Source organism: Strigops habroptila, chromosome 2 (genome assembly GCF_004027225.2).
Source record: "Strigops habroptila isolate Jane chromosome 2, bStrHab1.2.pri, whole genome shotgun sequence".
NCBI classification, from domain to species: domain Eukaryota; kingdom Metazoa; phylum Chordata; class Aves; order Psittaciformes; family Psittacidae; genus Strigops; species Strigops habroptila.
Genome location: NC_044278.2, coordinates 21,423,299 through 21,440,206, shown reverse-complemented (window position 1 = coordinate 21,440,206; position 16,908 = coordinate 21,423,299). Strand labels below are relative to the sequence as shown.

Below are 16,908 nucleotides of genomic sequence, written 5' to 3'. Positions count from 1 at the left end.
TTTCATATTATTCTAAATGCCAGCAATTGATAGAAATGTTTACTTCAAAGAAACCAGGGTACAATGTTTTAAAGCGCACAGTTAAAAACTTCCAACAGCACTGGGATACCTTGGCTGTGTTGCAGTGTCTCATACTCTGTCATGTCTTTTGTTAAATGTTTAGCTTAATATAATATTGCTTGTCATAAACATAAAACAGTACCATAAAGCATCCAGGATGCATAATGTGACAAAGTCACGACTGTTAGAAACCTTTGTATTTCGTGATTTTTAAAGATTCTTATCTCTCTTCTCTTTTGCACTTAGCCTTTGAAGCTTTTAAACTAGCTTTCATGACACCCACAGAGATGTTGGCTAGAGGCAGAAGTCATCTTACGAGTAAGTGATAAAATACATGGAAACAAATCTTGAACAGCAGTATGATTTTTAATGGTACTTACAGCGCGGTAAGATAAAGCACATTCAACATTGCCAATGGAAGAAAGAGTCAGCGAATACACATCTCTGAGTCTACTTTTTAAGAAATAAGCTGGTTACAACTTGCATGCAATCTATTGAAGAGCAAAACCCACATCGTTTTACTGGGCAGCAGTTAAGTTTTAAGACTTCAGTTCTGTGTTCCCTTCTCCCAGCTTTGCCAGGGAAGGAATAAGCTGGGACACAAATCCATTCTGTAACTAGTCAGAGGGACTCAGAGCCAAGCCTCTCACAAACAAAAAGACTTGCGGCAGTAGTCCCTGCATCACTTCAATCACCATAGAAGAGACTCTCACATTTCATTGAAGCTAAGAATTGTCTGCTAGGCAATCAGATGCAGGAGATTATTCATAGAGTTACAATGAGGCATTTTACAAACCTATGAAAATTACTTTTATTCTAATTAGGGAGTGGTCTAACTAAAAAGAATCACTGCCTCCTACGTAAGAAGACACAGTGAGTTCTACGGTGAATGGTTACACCCCTCTTCAGATGGCAAGAGGATAATTTTTAGCATGTGCTTCCTTGTAGGATCACACTTATGTCACACTTATGTCAATAGTCAGTTAGAGTCCGCTAGTGCCTTACAGGTAGGAAGGCAGTTGTACATAACTAGCTGCTTATTAGACATCAGCATACCCACACAAGCAAGAATGCCCACCTAAATATCCCTTGATCCAGCAGCCGGGTGTTTAATAGCAGCTGGCTGCTTTTCCAAGTGCCTGGAAGTCTCTCTCCCAGGCACCTGCTGCACAGGAGTATGTAACTTGAGCACTGGCAGAGCGAATCTGTGTGCATCCAGAGTGCGCTGGAGGGGCTAATTTACTGTCCATGCAATTTGGAGTTGCTCTTTGCCTGTGGAGAGATACACAGATGTGATCTACCTGCCTAGGGCTCAAGCATGCTGCGGTAAGCGATCTGCTCAAAGCTTTGAGGATCCTTAAGACATGCGTGGTCTGTGAACATGCAGGTAGGAGGGGGAGGAAGGAGAAAATTAATTTATCTGCAGAATAGAGGAAGGATGATGAGGACCAGTAGTAGAAGTTTCACATTAGTATGCACTGTCAAAACCTTAATGAATTCAGTAGTTCAAAAAGTGAGACTTTTCGTTTGATTTATGGAACACTGAAAGGGCTGTCTGTAAGGTAAGCCACAGCTGGAGCAATACTGATATTGCAAACGAAAGATGAAGGAAATCAGCACTCTTTAAGAGAAGTGAGCACTGTACAGAACAACAGCTCATGAGCCATGTGGGCTGCACAGTCAGAGGAGAAGGAACAGAACACTGCTCTGGAGACCAGGACTGTGGATGATAAGGAAATGGCAAGGATGGCAAGTCACGTTTCAAACTGCAGAATATGTGACACACAGGAAATCTGTCTTCTACGTTTCTAATCCATTCATAAAGCTAGGCATGGGGAGCACAGGGCTGGGGGAACTGGAGGGGCTGCAGGGCAGGCGGCAGTGCTGGCAGGGCAGGGGAGAGCTGTGCTGCGGACTGATACAGAACAACTCACTACAGGGCAGAACGGATAGGGTAGTTTTAAATGTTTTCCCCAAAATATTTTCATATGAGAGAATTACTCTCAACAGGAAACAACAATTATAAACAAAGAAAGTATAAAAACCCCGAAGCCTCAGAAAAGTTGCATTTTTTCCCAAAAAGCGATTTATACAAAGTGTTTTGAGAAACAATAAAGAATGTGGCACCTGAATTCTGTGTCTTCTTCTGAGCTGGTTCATTCTCAAACCTCTGCGAACTAGCAGTATCCTGTCCTAAAACACCAAAAGATCAGAATCTTGAAAAATCTTGAAAACTATCTTCCCTCCTCCCCCAAAATAAAAGCAAACGCTGAACCTGGTTTGCTTGTACGGACAAATACAACATGAAGATATAATCAGTAAAACTAAACCTGATTTTAAAAAAAGCAAGTGTTTATTCTGAAGACAGGGTTTTGACTAATCAGAGACTATCGTCACTTGTCTGCTGCCTAAGCAATTGGGTGAAAGTATATAAATTACCCCCCCAAAACCACTTTTCTCCTCCCCCATGCCTCCACTCCTCCCCCCTCACTTCCTACCATGTTTTTAAGGAAGACCTTGAGGGCAAGGGTGGGGGAAGCTCAGAGCCTTCCTCAGAGCAGGGATGGGGGCAGCTCGGCCAGAAATGGAACTCACCCAGCTTTCACCCATGACTACAGTCACTTTCAGCTATGACTACTACTACTACTACTACGATGACAACTGCCAGTATCAGCACCTGCAACATATGTCGACTTTTCTCTCTATCCTGTACACTGCTATGTTCCTGGTGGGCATCGTCGGCAACTCCATCCTGATAGCAGCCTTGGTCTTCAAGCGACGGGTCCAGAGGCTGATCGACATCTTTATCGTCAACCTTGCTGCATCTGACTTTGTCTTCCTCATCACGCTTCCATTCTGGGCGGACAAGGAGGCATCGGACGGGAGCTGGAGGGTAGGAGCTTTCCTCTGTAAAGCTAGTTCCTATGTCATCTCAGTCAACATGTACTGCAGCATCCTCCTCCTCACTTGTATGAGTGCTGACCGGTACCTTGCTATCATGCATCCCTCTGTCGCTAGACGGGTCAGAACAAGATCCTATTGCAGTGGACTCTGCATCTGTGTCTGGTTATTATCCTGCTGCTTAGGAATACCAACCCTTTTGTCCAGAGAACTGAAGAAGCACTATGGAAAGACCTACTGCACAGACAAAGCTGTGACAGAAGCCAAGCAGATTATGTCACTGATGCTTTTAATCCTGGCCTTTTTCTTCCCACTGTTGAGTATCTTAACCTTTTACTGCTCCATCACCAAAAGACTCTGTGTGCATTATCAGAGAACTGGGAAACATGATAAGAAACTGAGAAAATCCATCAAGATTGTCTCCATTGTAGTAGCAGCTTTTATTGCCTCCTGGGTTCCCTTCAATCTTTTCAAGCTTATGGCCATCCTTTTGGGACTCCTGAAGCAGCCCAATTGTTTTCCTGACATGGTTGCCCAGCTGGGCATGAAGGTGAGCAGCCCTTTTGCTTTTGCCAATAGCTGCGCCAACCCTTTCATTTACTATTGCTTCGACAACTACATCCGCAGAGCCATGCTTCGGTGTCTGTGCCCATGGGTGAAAAGCAGCAGCAGCGGCAACAACTCTGATACTCTGGACACTCGCCTGAGCCACTCCTTATCCAATTTTATTGCCGGGGAGAATGCTGCTAGGAAGAGGAAGCGCTCTGTGTCCCTCTGACAGAGAGCTGGGACTGCACAGGAAAGAATGTCTCTCTCCAAAGACAGCAGGCAAAGAATAAAGTGAGCGAAGCTGAAAGCGAAAAAAAAGAGAAGAGCAACAAAGGTGCAAGTGTAATGCAGCCAGCACTTCAGGTGGGAGGAACGCTGCTTCCCTTTAAATGCAGATGGATGGAATAGGAAACATTAACCGCAGAATTACTGTTCACAGTGATCGCTGTGTCACTGAATGGTGTAAATCTGAAACCATCGTACCGAGAAATATCTACAAATGCTTATACTAGAACCCCAGCACAAGTGCTACAAACAAAGAAGAATCATGTGATTCAAACAAAGCTGCTCCGAGGCAAGCTTTGAACTTAAATATGTATAGGTTTTTATTCTGTGCAAAGCAAGAAAAACAACACAACAGAAGTGTTTCTTCTCTCTGGTTCCTAGCTTACCAATAAACATGTCACAGTGCCCTCAAACCACCCTGGTAAATTCTGGGGGTTTGGAGGTGTTCTGAATTTTGAAATCTAATGTTTTAATGGATTTGTGTGTTACCAGTTCTTGTAGCTTCACTCTCATGCATTTTTCTGTAAGTCTCAGCTTCTTACTATGGCATTAAAGCTCTAGCCCCTGATTTCTGATTTCAGAAAAAAGCTAACTTGAAGGCAGAGAAACTAGAAAACAAGCAAAAGCAATAGTGCGTTTAACCTTTTTCTTAAAGGCAAAAAACCCAACAACAACAAAAAACACTCGTGGTTTTTAAGACTCTTTTGAGGTTCTGACACAATTTCTGACTGCTTGGGTTGTTTGCACAATGGTACAACAGACCTGCAGACCTGCTAGAAGGTTTTAAAGGGAAGACAGCTACACCAGCTAACATAACTCATAAGAAACAGAGAGAAACGGGCAAATCCTGAAGACCCAACTGCTGTCTGGGCAGCAGGGAAAAAAAAAAAGGTGAACTGAACAACGGAAGAGGTATCTCTCTGTGATGTACCTGCAGCACGAGTGCATTCACTGTAGCTTTTCACACCTCTGTATTTTCTAAACATCTGTAAATGGGGATGACTATTTCGGGTGTTACAAATAAATCCTGGTATTTGCATTTTTTCTTGAGCCTTGCAGTTGTGTTTAATGTAGGCAGAGAAATGAAAACAGACCTCACCCAGGGGCAGCGCGAACCTGGAAACCAAGGCATGGACGTCCTGCCCAGCTCTCCAGCCAGTTCCCTACTGCGCCCAGAGGCTAACGGAGCAAACCCTCATGGGAGCAGTGGAGAGCTGGCACTGCAGGGTCAGTGGAGGCAAAAGTGTCTTTCAGCAATTCCTAGTGCAGCTGTATGCTCTCTGGCACACAGTAAGATACCGGAATATGTGCCTGGGCTACAAGGGGGACACCACAGACACAGGAGCTTTTTGCTCTCCCCTCCCTTCACCACATGCATTTTTTTTCTCCCCTCTGGTTTTCTTCCTCCATGTGACAGACTTTTCTCCCCACACCTAACGACCAAACTGCTTCAGGCTTACAAATGCATGAAGAGCATCAACTGCGTTTTCAGACCTTCCAGTGTTTGAAAATCAGAACGGTGTCAGTTCAAATTTTACTCCTGTTTTCAGTGACCCTCAAAAACTACTGTCTTGATAGTCCCTTCTCAATCTCTTATCCTTCCCCCACCTTTACTAGTATATGAGATTTATTCTAATTACAAAAAGAAGCCTAAGAAAGACTTGCAATTCAACTAACCTATGATTTTTATTACAGAAAAAAATCTTATCTTAGTAAGTCAGATCTCACCCATTATTTCCTTAATCCCCTCCCAAAGCAGAACAATATCTTTGGAACATAATCAGTCCACAAGACTTAAAATAAGTTTAAGTATCTTTTTTTGGTTTTGTTTTTTTGTGGGGTTTTTTTTACTTCATTAATTAATACTTCAATAAATTAATACCTCAAAATACAGATCAAATTGGAACAATGACTAAGGAACATCTACCAAGATCTCCTTCCATTGCCTAAAGCTTTAATATAGGCATCTGGGAAAAAAAACCCCAACTGATCAAATATTGCCAGGTTTGAAGAGAATTATATATACATTCCACAGCAAATGCTCCTCATGAGCGAGAAAAAATACAGAAGAGGCAACTAATTCAACAAAGCAAACCTCGCTGGATTCTTTTAGGCACTTATCCAAAAGACCGCACCTTATGAAGGTGCTTATTTCACTCTTGTAAACCGCCAGCCATCTACTTGACATTTTCACAACAGTGTAAACATTATTTTACATTATTTCTTCCAAAGAAAAGGCAACCTATGTTTGAACAAACTTACTACTGGAATTTTGACTATTCCATGTTAATATTCAGTATTTGTTTGCTAGCAATCACTCAGCTTAGAATGATACCAAACTTACGGTGACTTTAAGTATTTAATGTGGTGGACTTGTGTAATGTAGCAGGATGCCTATTTTATCTGTGTTAAAAGAACTTAATGGCTGTAAAGTGGTTGGCTATGTGAAATGGAAACTGTGCCATTCTAATATGACACCTGCAAAAGATCTTGATAAGTAGTTTGGACTGTTTATTTTTAACTCCAAAGTCCAATATGGTTGCAGATAAGAAATATGGTTTGGATTTTTGTAGTCTATCAATCATCTACTTTCATTGTTATGAAAATGTAGCAAAGCATTACTAGGAAATCGGTCAGCAGATCTGGATGGAGAACATTCATCTGCCCATCCCACAAACCTTTTCATGATTTTGGAGATGCTTTTGTACTGCGTTGAATGAAATCAAGACTTTTTGAGGTTTTACATGAAAACAACTACACCACCGGCACCACCCCCAACAAGCTAGAGATGGTGCATCTTGGAGTGCCTCTGCTTCTTGATATAAATCAAGACTTGCTTATATGCATCTCTTGGGTCTCCATTTTGGCTTCAATGAATCAGCATTCATCAGAAAGGAAGTATTTCATCCCAACTCCAAGAAAAATGGTACCCAGATCTAATGCTTACTTAAATGGACAAAGAATTTTTGTAACCTTCATTTCAGCACCAGATGTGCTAACACAGACAACTGTGCTGCCTCTAATTTTGGTACTTTGAGTTGCTCTGCAACCGAGGAAAAAGTCTCACAGGGAATAGTTTCAGATCCAAAATGAGCAGGGCCACCTTACTGCCCCCCAATAAGTAAGCCAAGTGTTGTAGTCACTGCACTGGGTTGACCCTCGACAAGTACTGCAGTAAAGGCTGGCTCTTGGAAGCTAAGACGAAAACTCGCGCTGACTAAGGTGCATCAAGATGTCATCCGCAGCTTCTTGTTCTGGCTCTGTCAGACTGTCGGGATGCAAAGGGTGTCTGTGCCTCAGGTTTCAAATAGGCTGAATTACAGTAAGGACATTTCCTGACTTTGCAAAGATGTTGCAATGATACATATGTTGACTGCTGCACAGGCACAGTAAGGTCCTTGACAAAAGAAGGGTTTTTTTCAGGTGCTTGTAAGGTACTGCTGAACAGTACAAAGGGATGTCATCAGGGGTGGGGACACTTTTAGCAGTTACACACCATTGGAATACTAAATTGTTATCTACCCCTGTATGATCACTTATAAGGTTAAGAGGGAGTTGTGAGTAGATTTGCAAGCTGTGAGCACAGATCGTTACACGTCCCAAAATTTGTAACTGAAATGGTTGGACTCGATGACCTTAAAGGCCTTTTCCAACCTAAAAAATTCTGTGGTTCTTCTCTTATTTAGAAGCCTTCACACAGTTAAGGAGCACATTTCATGGCAAGCGAACAGGAAGCAGTGACCACAAATGGCCTAAAGCCCATGCTCAATGGGAAATCTATCCACTCAGGCTAAAGACATATTTCCCAAATATGTCAGTGTTCTGCATGCCGTCAGAGAAAGAGACATCAGTTCATTAGAGTGCAATTAGTGCACTCTAGGTTTCAATAACAACCCAAGCACCTACTCAGCTTACAGATGTAGGTGCTCACACTTGCTGCAAGTAACAGGGAGTTGTGGGCTACCCCACTCTCAGTATAAGCCAGAGGGAGTCTGGTCCCGAACATTTAGGCAGCTAAGACTGGATTTTGTAATAAAGTAGAAGAATACAAAATATGGGAGATGAGAAAGCAAGTGGATTGGAAACCAACAGCCTTCAAGAAGTAAGGCAGCCTTCCACATGTGACTCAGTAAAAAAGCCTTGCCAAAGGGTAGGCTATTTGGGTTGATACTTATTTTTAGATATAAATTGAAATGTAGATATTATTTTCCCAGTTCACCTCTGCTACCTTTTGTAACAGATTGCAGCAGCTTTGGAAATAGAAGCCACATGTTATGGTTTGAGAGCATACAACATTATCAGTATTGAGCATCTAAACAATGCATTGTGACCAAAACACGTATTTTCAAACTTCAAAACAGTTTCCTTATTAGTAAGAGAGCAGATTCTTAGTCAGAAGTTCCCACTAAGTCTAGTTGGTGAACATTCTTCCTCTATTGTTTATTTTCCACATTTTCTAGAGCACATGGGATTTTACCAGAGGGATCTCAAAAGCAGATCTCAGAAAAGAAGAGACTAATGTTTCTCTTTAAATTTGGACTGCATTTAGCTGCTAGAGTAGGGGGCAGGGGAAGTAAGGTAAGAATCTGCATTCAAAGAAAATGCTTCCCACATAATGATTACCAAATTCAGAGGCTTTCATTTGTAAATGCCTAGCTTCAGAGCCTTTGCAAAGAAAAGATTCCCAAAAAGGGCTGAGCAGTCACTTTCTAAACAGCAGGTTCTTCAAAAATAAATGATGCATCCAAAAGTCACTAGTCTATTCTGGAAAAAAACCACCATCTCTGTCTTCTACTGTGCAAGAGAGACCCAGAATCTGAGGACACACTCTTTCTAAACTGATAAAACTAGTTAATATGAATATAAAAGAACAGCAGTTCCTCAAAGGATGCCCTTTCTTTTACCCTCAATTTGAGGCAAAGAAAACCAGGCTGTGAAACTGTGTGGCACTCTGCTCAGAGAATGAAACTTGGTCAGTGGTCTTTAAATCAATCCAAGTTTTCAGTTTTGCTTTAAAACTGGTACGCAAAACGACCAGAAAGTCGGACTTAAAATGCAAAGAGCATTTTTTCCACTGAGGAACACCACGTATCAATAAATACCCAGCAAACATTTACCCTTATATAGTACCATGCACCTGACTTGACCACTCACATAACTTCCCTCTATGCACTGCCTAAGCACCTGCATGACCACACTACCCATTTCCCCTGTCACCTACTCCTCACCCTCCCTCCTCTGGGAACCACAGAAACCTTTACCCACGTCTCACACACAGCAAAACATTCAAACCATTTCAAAAAGATTTAAAAAAATAAAACAGAGAGAGAGAGGGGGGGGGCATATTTGGTTTTGCACAGCCTTGAACCCCTGGGTGCAGTCATGCTACTTGAGGAAATGTTGCAGCTAGGAGCAGAAGCTTGATAGCTTTCAAGAAGCACATACAGGTATGCAAACTTCCACTCTCCAGGACGTTATGGATGGAAGGGTGCTAAGAAGCAAAGATGCACTGAAAGCTGCAATGGCAAATCCATGATCTCCCAGTAGCTCAGCTGCAGATTAGGTGCCAGATATTTTGATTTCTAGTCAAAGAATATGGTACTTCAGACCACTCAGGAACACTCAAGTAACTGAAAAACCCTTGTGGGTATCTCACCAGGAGAGAGCAAAAGGCTCAGGCAACAGCAGAACAAAGAGCATATGGCCGACATGAAACGTGCTAAAACAAAGTACCCCTGAGAAGCTAAGCTAGTGAGAACATTTCAGAGCAGAGCTGCCACACAGAAAAAAAAAAAGAAAAAGACTAAGTCTAGCTAGAGAAAGGGAGACAATAAACAAGCCTTATAATCCAACAGCTTCTTGGGCTATTGTTTTGGCAGCATGAATCAATAGTGCTGTGGCACGCTCACATTTACATAGCCACTTTAGAGGTTGCAGCCATCCTGAGGCTATTAAAATGTCTGATTCATGAAATGAGATGTAACCTTCCTACTATTCTAATTTTTAAGAACTTGTGCAACTAGACTCATGATGCTTATAGGTCCTTACCTCCACTGTCACCCAAGTAAATACCAATTAAAGTCAGCGGGGAAATTGCTGGTTTTGTTGAAATCAACTGGAGTTTTATACAACTAACTTCAAGAGAGTTGGGTTTGGATGAATCACAGAATGGTTTGGGTTGGAAAGGACCTTAAAGATCATCAAGTTCCAATGGACAGGGACACCTTCTGCTAGACCAGGTTGCTCAAAGCCCCAGAAGACTGAAAGCCTAACTAACCCACACACTTCCTACCCAGTAGTTAGTGAATCGAACTGGATTAGTGTGCCCTCTATCAGAGTTCATGCTAATGATGCACCTCCAAAAGGTCTGAAGACCCATGAAACTCCTATAATTATATGGCCTCACTCATCGATATACAGAGGAGCCATCTGATTAGATGCTCCCAGCTGTGCTGCTGGACTAGGTTTTCTGATACTACTACCTGCACCTTCCTTAAATTGCCTTTAAGCAACTTGGACAAAACAGGGCAAGAGCATGCCAATCTAGACACCTGTGTTTTCTCCTGAGGCATGCATGCTCTTCTCATGTGATTGCAAGAAGGTGAGCCAGTATTGTTAGGGAGCAGTGCTAGACACAGGGACCTCCCCCAGGCAAGCACTGTAGGTTGTTCTGTAGTTTCTGCCTGGTTTAGACTTCATTTACACTGGAGTTTGAATTGGCAACAGCAACACCAGAAGCTGTGAACCTCTTCATCCAAATGAAGTGATCACAGGCAAGGGCAGCAAAGATACAGTGATGGGGATATCAACAAGCCTCAGTGAACTGGGACTGTATGTTTGGCTTGCAAGCTGACACTGAACTGCATGCTGCCACTTCTTCACCTATACCAAACCTGTGAACTAGTGAAATAAAAGTAGTTCAGATATCCTAACCCATGTGGCTAACACAACTTTGGCTGCACTGTAGACCAGGGCTTCACATGGTGAAACACCAGAGGTTCACGGGTTTGAAGGCTGAGCCCCCTCTCTGTTCTATAACAGGCAAAGCTAGTGCCTTCCTCCAGTGCCCAGCAGCTGGACACCAAGTATCTCTGGGGAACGTCCCCTAAAGATCAGGCAAAACCAAGCCTGCCACCCTCAAGAGTGGGGTTCAGGATGAAACAAGGTTTCTGCCATGGCAAGGGACCCAGCTAGGAGAGTGCTGGAGGGAGCAAGCCCTAGGAAGGCAAGCTTCCCACTCCGCCTGCCAGAAGACTGTCCTTCGCCAGCAGCATTTCCGTCCCTGTACACCCAGCCCTTCCATAGCCACCAGCCTGGCTCTCCTCAGACCTCTGGCACAGCCAAAACAGGCAGCAGGGCTACAACTAGTGTCCTGCTCTACCTCTGAATGCCTCCCAGACAATGCCCACTTCTGTCATACCTAAAAGTCAGAGGTGGACAGTGAGGTTAAGTGGCTCAAAAAAGATCTGCATTTGCCTTAAGACAAATAGGAGAGCATGTGCCCTAAATCAAGTCTTGTGAAAAGATCCAGAGGAAGTGAAAAAGGAAGATTACAATAAAAACAGGATTTCCAAAACACTGCACATAGTGAACAAGGTATACATTATAGTTAGTCTTGTAAACTAAACCGACAACAAAACCCAATTGTCACTTGATCTTATGCTGAATTTAGCCTCTGCATGGAAGTGTCCACAATTTTAGCAGACAGAAAAACAAACCAAGGGCTCCTGCCACAACAGTGAGCGTGAATCGATGAGTGTGCAAAACACGCATAGAGGGAAGGTGATAAACTGTAGTGTAAAAACACAAAGGCTGAGGTGTCTGCTAACAGCTGTAGAATACTACTGGGTTTTGACATACAGTGTCTCATGTTGACAAAAAGGACAAATAGCGACTTGCAACCTTCTTCCTTTTTATTTTAAGAAGGCAAACTTGTATTCTGACTCATGCTTTAACATGAGTGGCATTACCAGCGCAGCACAGCTGTAGAAGACTTCAGGCAATCATCTAGTTCACTAGCTAAAAGCAAATATATATAGATTATCCTTGACATGTGTCTGTCAAAAAACCAAAAGGGTAGGACATCATTTGTCCTCAGAATTCACAATATCCACTGAAAATTATGGGATGCTATGTAAATATATTCAGAGGATCCTTTTAATTGTTTTTGGACTCTTAAGTTTAACCACATGCTTTCTTTGCAAACAGGAGGGGAAACGAACCTTCATTTACAAAGAAATTTGATAGGCTTTCAGAATATAACCACTTACTAGCATCACCAAATTGTCGGTTCACTCAAGGAACAGACATACTCCAACAGTTTAGATGCTTCAAAAACTGTTTCTTTATTTACTCAGTTATTTAAGTCAGGTCTGTGATTTACTCCATCAAGGGAGTCAATCATAAGCCCTGGCACCCTGTGGGAGCAAGTGCCTGTGGAGTACTGAAAAACTTTCTGTGTTCGTGCTCCATATTTTATGTGTTATGACATGAGTTAGCAATGTCTGCATTACCTTCCAGCCCTCTGTGGTGGCTAGCTGCCAATGAGTTCCCCAAAAGACTTGTGACAGTGCCAGGTATTCCTGTCTTTTGTCTTTTGCCACAAGCAGTTTTCTCCAGGTTGGCAGATGACAACTGCCTGCAGCGTATTTCTAACACAGCACATGAACTAGCAAAAATCACTGACCTACATTGAGTCAATTCGATATAGAGTATTTCTTTTCCTCCCTCTTTCAGCCACCCAGTGCACCCTCCACAATATTATCTGACAGAGCAAAAGGTGCTTACAATTGAAGTGGAAAAAATTTAAACATAACCACTAACAAGAAGTCCTCAGAAGAAGGACAGAGTTTATATGTACGAAGGATGTTTTTACAAATACAGAAGTTAATCAGATTAATTACTGTTTTGGATGAAGCATTGCTTCTCAATACTAAAGTATTACACGTCGTATATATGTGTACTGATTTTATATAGTAGATCTTTATTTTTCTGAGGTATTAAAGTACTATTTGGGAAAATGGATAACTCCAAAAAAAACCAACATTCTCTCCCTCCAGCAATATCTACCAGAGTTATTTTTACAAAAAATGATGACTTCTATTGAGTCAACCTTATTATTAGAATACTAAAAGCTCCTTTTAAATCTAAAACTACTGCAAGCATTTACCTGCCAAAAGAGACTTGATTAGCTACTTAAGTTGCTAAAGTAACTGTGTAACTATGTAGCTCCAACAATTTCTGACGCCCAAAAAAGAGAAATATGAGACTTCTCACTTTCGCGCCAAGCAAAGCAGCTCAGAAGCATGAGAAACCTAAAATGGTGAAATTAGCTAACAGCTACAGGAGCAGTTTAACTGACCAAAGAGAACATTAAACTACAGTTTAATGTTACTTTAATGTTACTGTAACATTAAACTGTAACTTTAATGTTACAGTTTAATGTTAATTAAAATACAGTTTAGTGTTACAGCAGCCTGTAACTATTAACAAGGTTTGGTTTGTGTGGGGTTTTTTCTTAAAAAACCCCAAACTCTGTGCTCTACTGACACAACTGAAAACATGTTAGTCCTGCAGATCGCGCAGCCACACCAGCAGTTTTACAGTTCTGTGCTCTCCAAGATGCGAAGCTGACCTGAGCGCACCATTTTGAAGACATCTCAGTGGGTAAAGTTACCTGTGGGTAAAGGGTCCGTACTCCACTCCAAAGGGAGCAGTCCTCTACTGGCAGGACTTTCACCATCATACCCCAGAGAAAGGCAAGATACAAAGGAGCCTTTGGAGAGAAGAGAAAATGTTACAAGTAGGGAAAAAATAATCATCTTGAAGTGGTTCTAAGCAGTAAACTTAATCCACTTGTTTTCTAACACTGAGTTACATATTTACTCCTGTACCTGCAGTTTTTGCCTCTTAAGCAGACTCTGTGAATGAAGCATCCTCTAACCCAACATCTGAACTTGTTTGACAAGGACGCTACTGTAAACCTGGAGATTGGAAGCTGTTTTGTACAGAAAATAAAAGATCTGTGCTCTTCACTGCTATATATCACAGCTGTGCTTGTAAATATTTATTTTGCTGTTAAGATCTTCAGTAATCAGTGCAACTCGGGGTTGATAGCAACTTCTTTTATAAACTGTTTCCAAATACAGCAGTGAGCAAGTTAATGCATCTCCCATGAAATATGGATGGTCCCAATACTGTGGCACATACTCAAATGCCACATTTACGATGCTGGAAAACTTTAATGAAGCAGTTTTATCACAGCTACTGTCAAGACAGTTAGCTTGCACTTGTGCTCCAATTTTCTAGGTTTTTTGATAGCAAACCCAGAAATGTTTCTTAAAGCATTTTTGGTTTTGAGAAGTGACCTACTCCCGTATCATCCCGAAGCCTAAGTGTACAGAGGAATTCTGTAATATGGCACCAGTTGGTTTGGCACAAAATTACTCCCCCCAAAAAAACAGGGTCTGCAAGCACAGCATAGTCATTATACACCCAAGCGAGAGGAGCTCCCCCCTCGCTGGTAAGCACGCAGGTAAGCGGGCAAACATAAGTGAAAAACGTCTTTCTACCCGTTACCGAAACAGCATTCAAACCATCTCCACCCAACGCCACCCCAGCTGCAGCCCCTCCGCCCCAACTCACCCCATGCCAAAACACCCTTCCCGTTCCACAGGCTCTATGCTGGGCCCTCACTGGCTGGGAGGGAGCGATTTACGCGTCCCAGCCTCACCAAAAAGTTGGTTTATTGCGGTAAAACTGCCTCTCCGTTCCCCCAAGCACCCTTGCCCGCCTCCCGCCTCCCCGAGCCGCCCCAGTTAGCGCTGGGGACCCTCTTGGCCTCCCCAGGCACGGCTTGCGGGTGCCCGTCTGACGGAAGGCTCCCGGCCCGCTGCCCGAGCCTACCTGCGGCCCAGGGCCACTCCCGGCCGCGCCGCCGCCCCGGCCCGGAGCAGGGCAGGAGTGCGGCGGGCGCGGCGGCGGCGCAGCCGGGAGCGGAGCCGGGAGCGAGGCGGGGGGTGGTGTTGGTGGTGGGGTAGGGGGCAGGCCGGCCGCATCGCGTGCGAAGCGGGCCGCGGCGGCGGTGCCGCTCTGAGTCAGTGCTCGCCGCGGCGGCGGAGGCCGCGGCTGTGAGCGAAAGGGAGACAGACGCTGACTGATCTCTGCCGGCCGCCGGCGGGCCGCCTCGCACGCAAGGCTTGCCCGTCACCCGCCTGCGCCTCGCCGGCACCGCGCCGTGCCCCGGCCGCGCACCGTGCATCCCCGAGCCCCGGAGCCTCTCGACGGCCCCGCCTGAGGCGCTTCTCCTGCCCCCGGCGAGCAGCCCCCTCCCCGCTGGAGGGCTGATGGCCGCCTTCCTCCTTCGGCCACCGCGGGGCCTCCCCGGGAGCCACCTGCTTTTTGTGGGTGCCAGTTTTAGTTATTGGCACCACATGCACACAGATACCCCCTCACACACATACCCCTTTGTGATTTTGGTGTTTACTTTTAAAATCAGAAGGAGCTGCTTGGCCAAAAGTCTCCGGGAAGCGCAGAACCACCTGGAAGAAGGTGGTGTCAGCTCTGCGCCTCGCCGGCCGTCCACCATCTTTGGTCCGTGCCCTCACGGCAGCGGCCGCGCTGCCCGCGGTCCCTGCGTGCACAGCCATGCGCTGCCATCGCCACAGGACAACAAAATACAGTCCCTGTAGGTGGACATGTGTGTGTGTGGTGTGTGCGGAGGGGAAATCACCGCGTGGCTCTTCAAGTGTGACCACAGCCATAAAATTCAGACACTACGCAGGAATAATAACCCCCCATGGCAGGGGGTTGGAACTAGATGATCTTAAGGTCCTTTCCAACCCAAACCATTCTGTGGTTCTATGTTTCTATGACTTTTCATGGTCACACAGAATCATAGGTTGCTCAAAGCCCTGTCCACCCTGGCCTCGAACAGTGCCAGGGGTGAGGCAGCCACAGCTTCTCTGGGCACTCTGTTCCAATGCCTCATCACCCTCACAGTCCTCATCATCTCTCCTTGGAAGGAGAAAACATGTTGCATTGGGGTTTCTGCTATTGAAGCACTTGGCAAGGGCTGCTTGTTGACAAGGACAGGCATCACTGCTCAGAGCAGCACAGAGCTTGTTCCTCGGAATGTATTAATGATTTTTCCAGAGTGTTAAAGTAAGATGTGAGGGGAACTAGAAGTGTACAAGCCAGACAGTTCTGTGCCATCAACATTCTGAGCCACTGAAAATGGTGCAAAGTATTCACCATAATAAATAGTTTTTGAGAAAGGGTGTTACTGCAGAAATCGGGAACACATGAGGTGTTATTCATCCATCTCAGAAACAAAAACCTGACATTTCTTAAGATTCCATTTCAATGAACTCAGTTGAACCAGTTAAACCACAAGCTTTCCCAAAGCTGCTGAATAAATGATGATTACTCACAAAGAAAGATTCTGTGATATGAATCTCACTGAAATGAATGCTTCACTTACAAAGACTCTCCAAGAATCTCAAAGCACTCGGGCACAGACATCACTTGTGAAGTGATTTCCATCCCTATTTTACAAAGAAATTACAGTTTAAGCTGATTATTCCTACTGAAAAGTGGGAATAGGTGTGAAATATTTTAACTTTGAGAGTAAAACGTATGCATCCCTCATTATCTGTCCCATGAATTTGCCCCAGGATCCATTTTGGGATAAAATGCTTTTTTTCCCCTACCTGATCCCAGCCTGAATGCTGTCCCAGCTGCCAGTTTCTGCCTTTAAGGAACTCAACAAAGGGTGATGCCAATAGTACCGGGGTCAGAAATGGCAGCTGGAGGTTGTCTACTTTGCTCTTTGTAGGTTGCCTTACGTTGTAGATTGTACAACAAATTAGCCATCTCAAAGGTTTTCTCTTTGCTTCTTCTTACTTCCTAGTTCTATCTATGCACAAAAATGCATAGATAACTATATGATCAGGAGATTCCATACAAATACAAATACAGAGATCTATGGGCTGATTCAGTTTTGCCTGTATGCTAAAAGCAGTCAGATATCAAACAGCTCATCAGCATGTGCCTAGCTTGGATTTTTCTGGAGGTTACATTGTAGAAGAACAGAAGGTTATAATTAAGTGCACT

The 16,908-nt window shown here is 43.9% G+C and overlaps 1 protein-coding gene and 1 long non-coding RNA gene across 2 annotated transcripts; one reads left to right on the top strand and one right to left on the bottom strand.

The window, feature by feature from the left end:
* Window positions 1-420: 420 nt before the first annotated feature.
* Window positions 421-13,536, bottom strand: LOC115603693. Its single transcript, XR_003989963.1, has 3 exons — window positions 13,472-13,536; window positions 2,188-2,253; window positions 421-1,332 (listed from the first exon to the last, which is right to left on the bottom strand). It is a non-coding gene; the product is annotated as an uncharacterized LOC115603693 (long non-coding RNA).
* On the top strand, window positions 2,624-3,826 carry GPR15 (G protein-coupled receptor 15). The gene has a single exon (XM_030475806.1). It carries the CDS (start codon window positions 2,624-2,626, stop codon window positions 3,737-3,739), a length of 1,116 nt encoding a protein of 371 aa, XP_030331666.1. The 3' UTR covers window positions 3,740-3,826.
* Window positions 13,537-16,908: the final 3,372 nt, after the last annotated feature.

Bases quoted from the DNA above. Each gene is read 5' to 3' on its own strand.
- GPR15 (XM_030475806.1), top strand. From the start codon at position 2,624: ATGGGGGCAGCTCGGCCAGAAATGGAACTCACCCAGCTTTCACCCATG.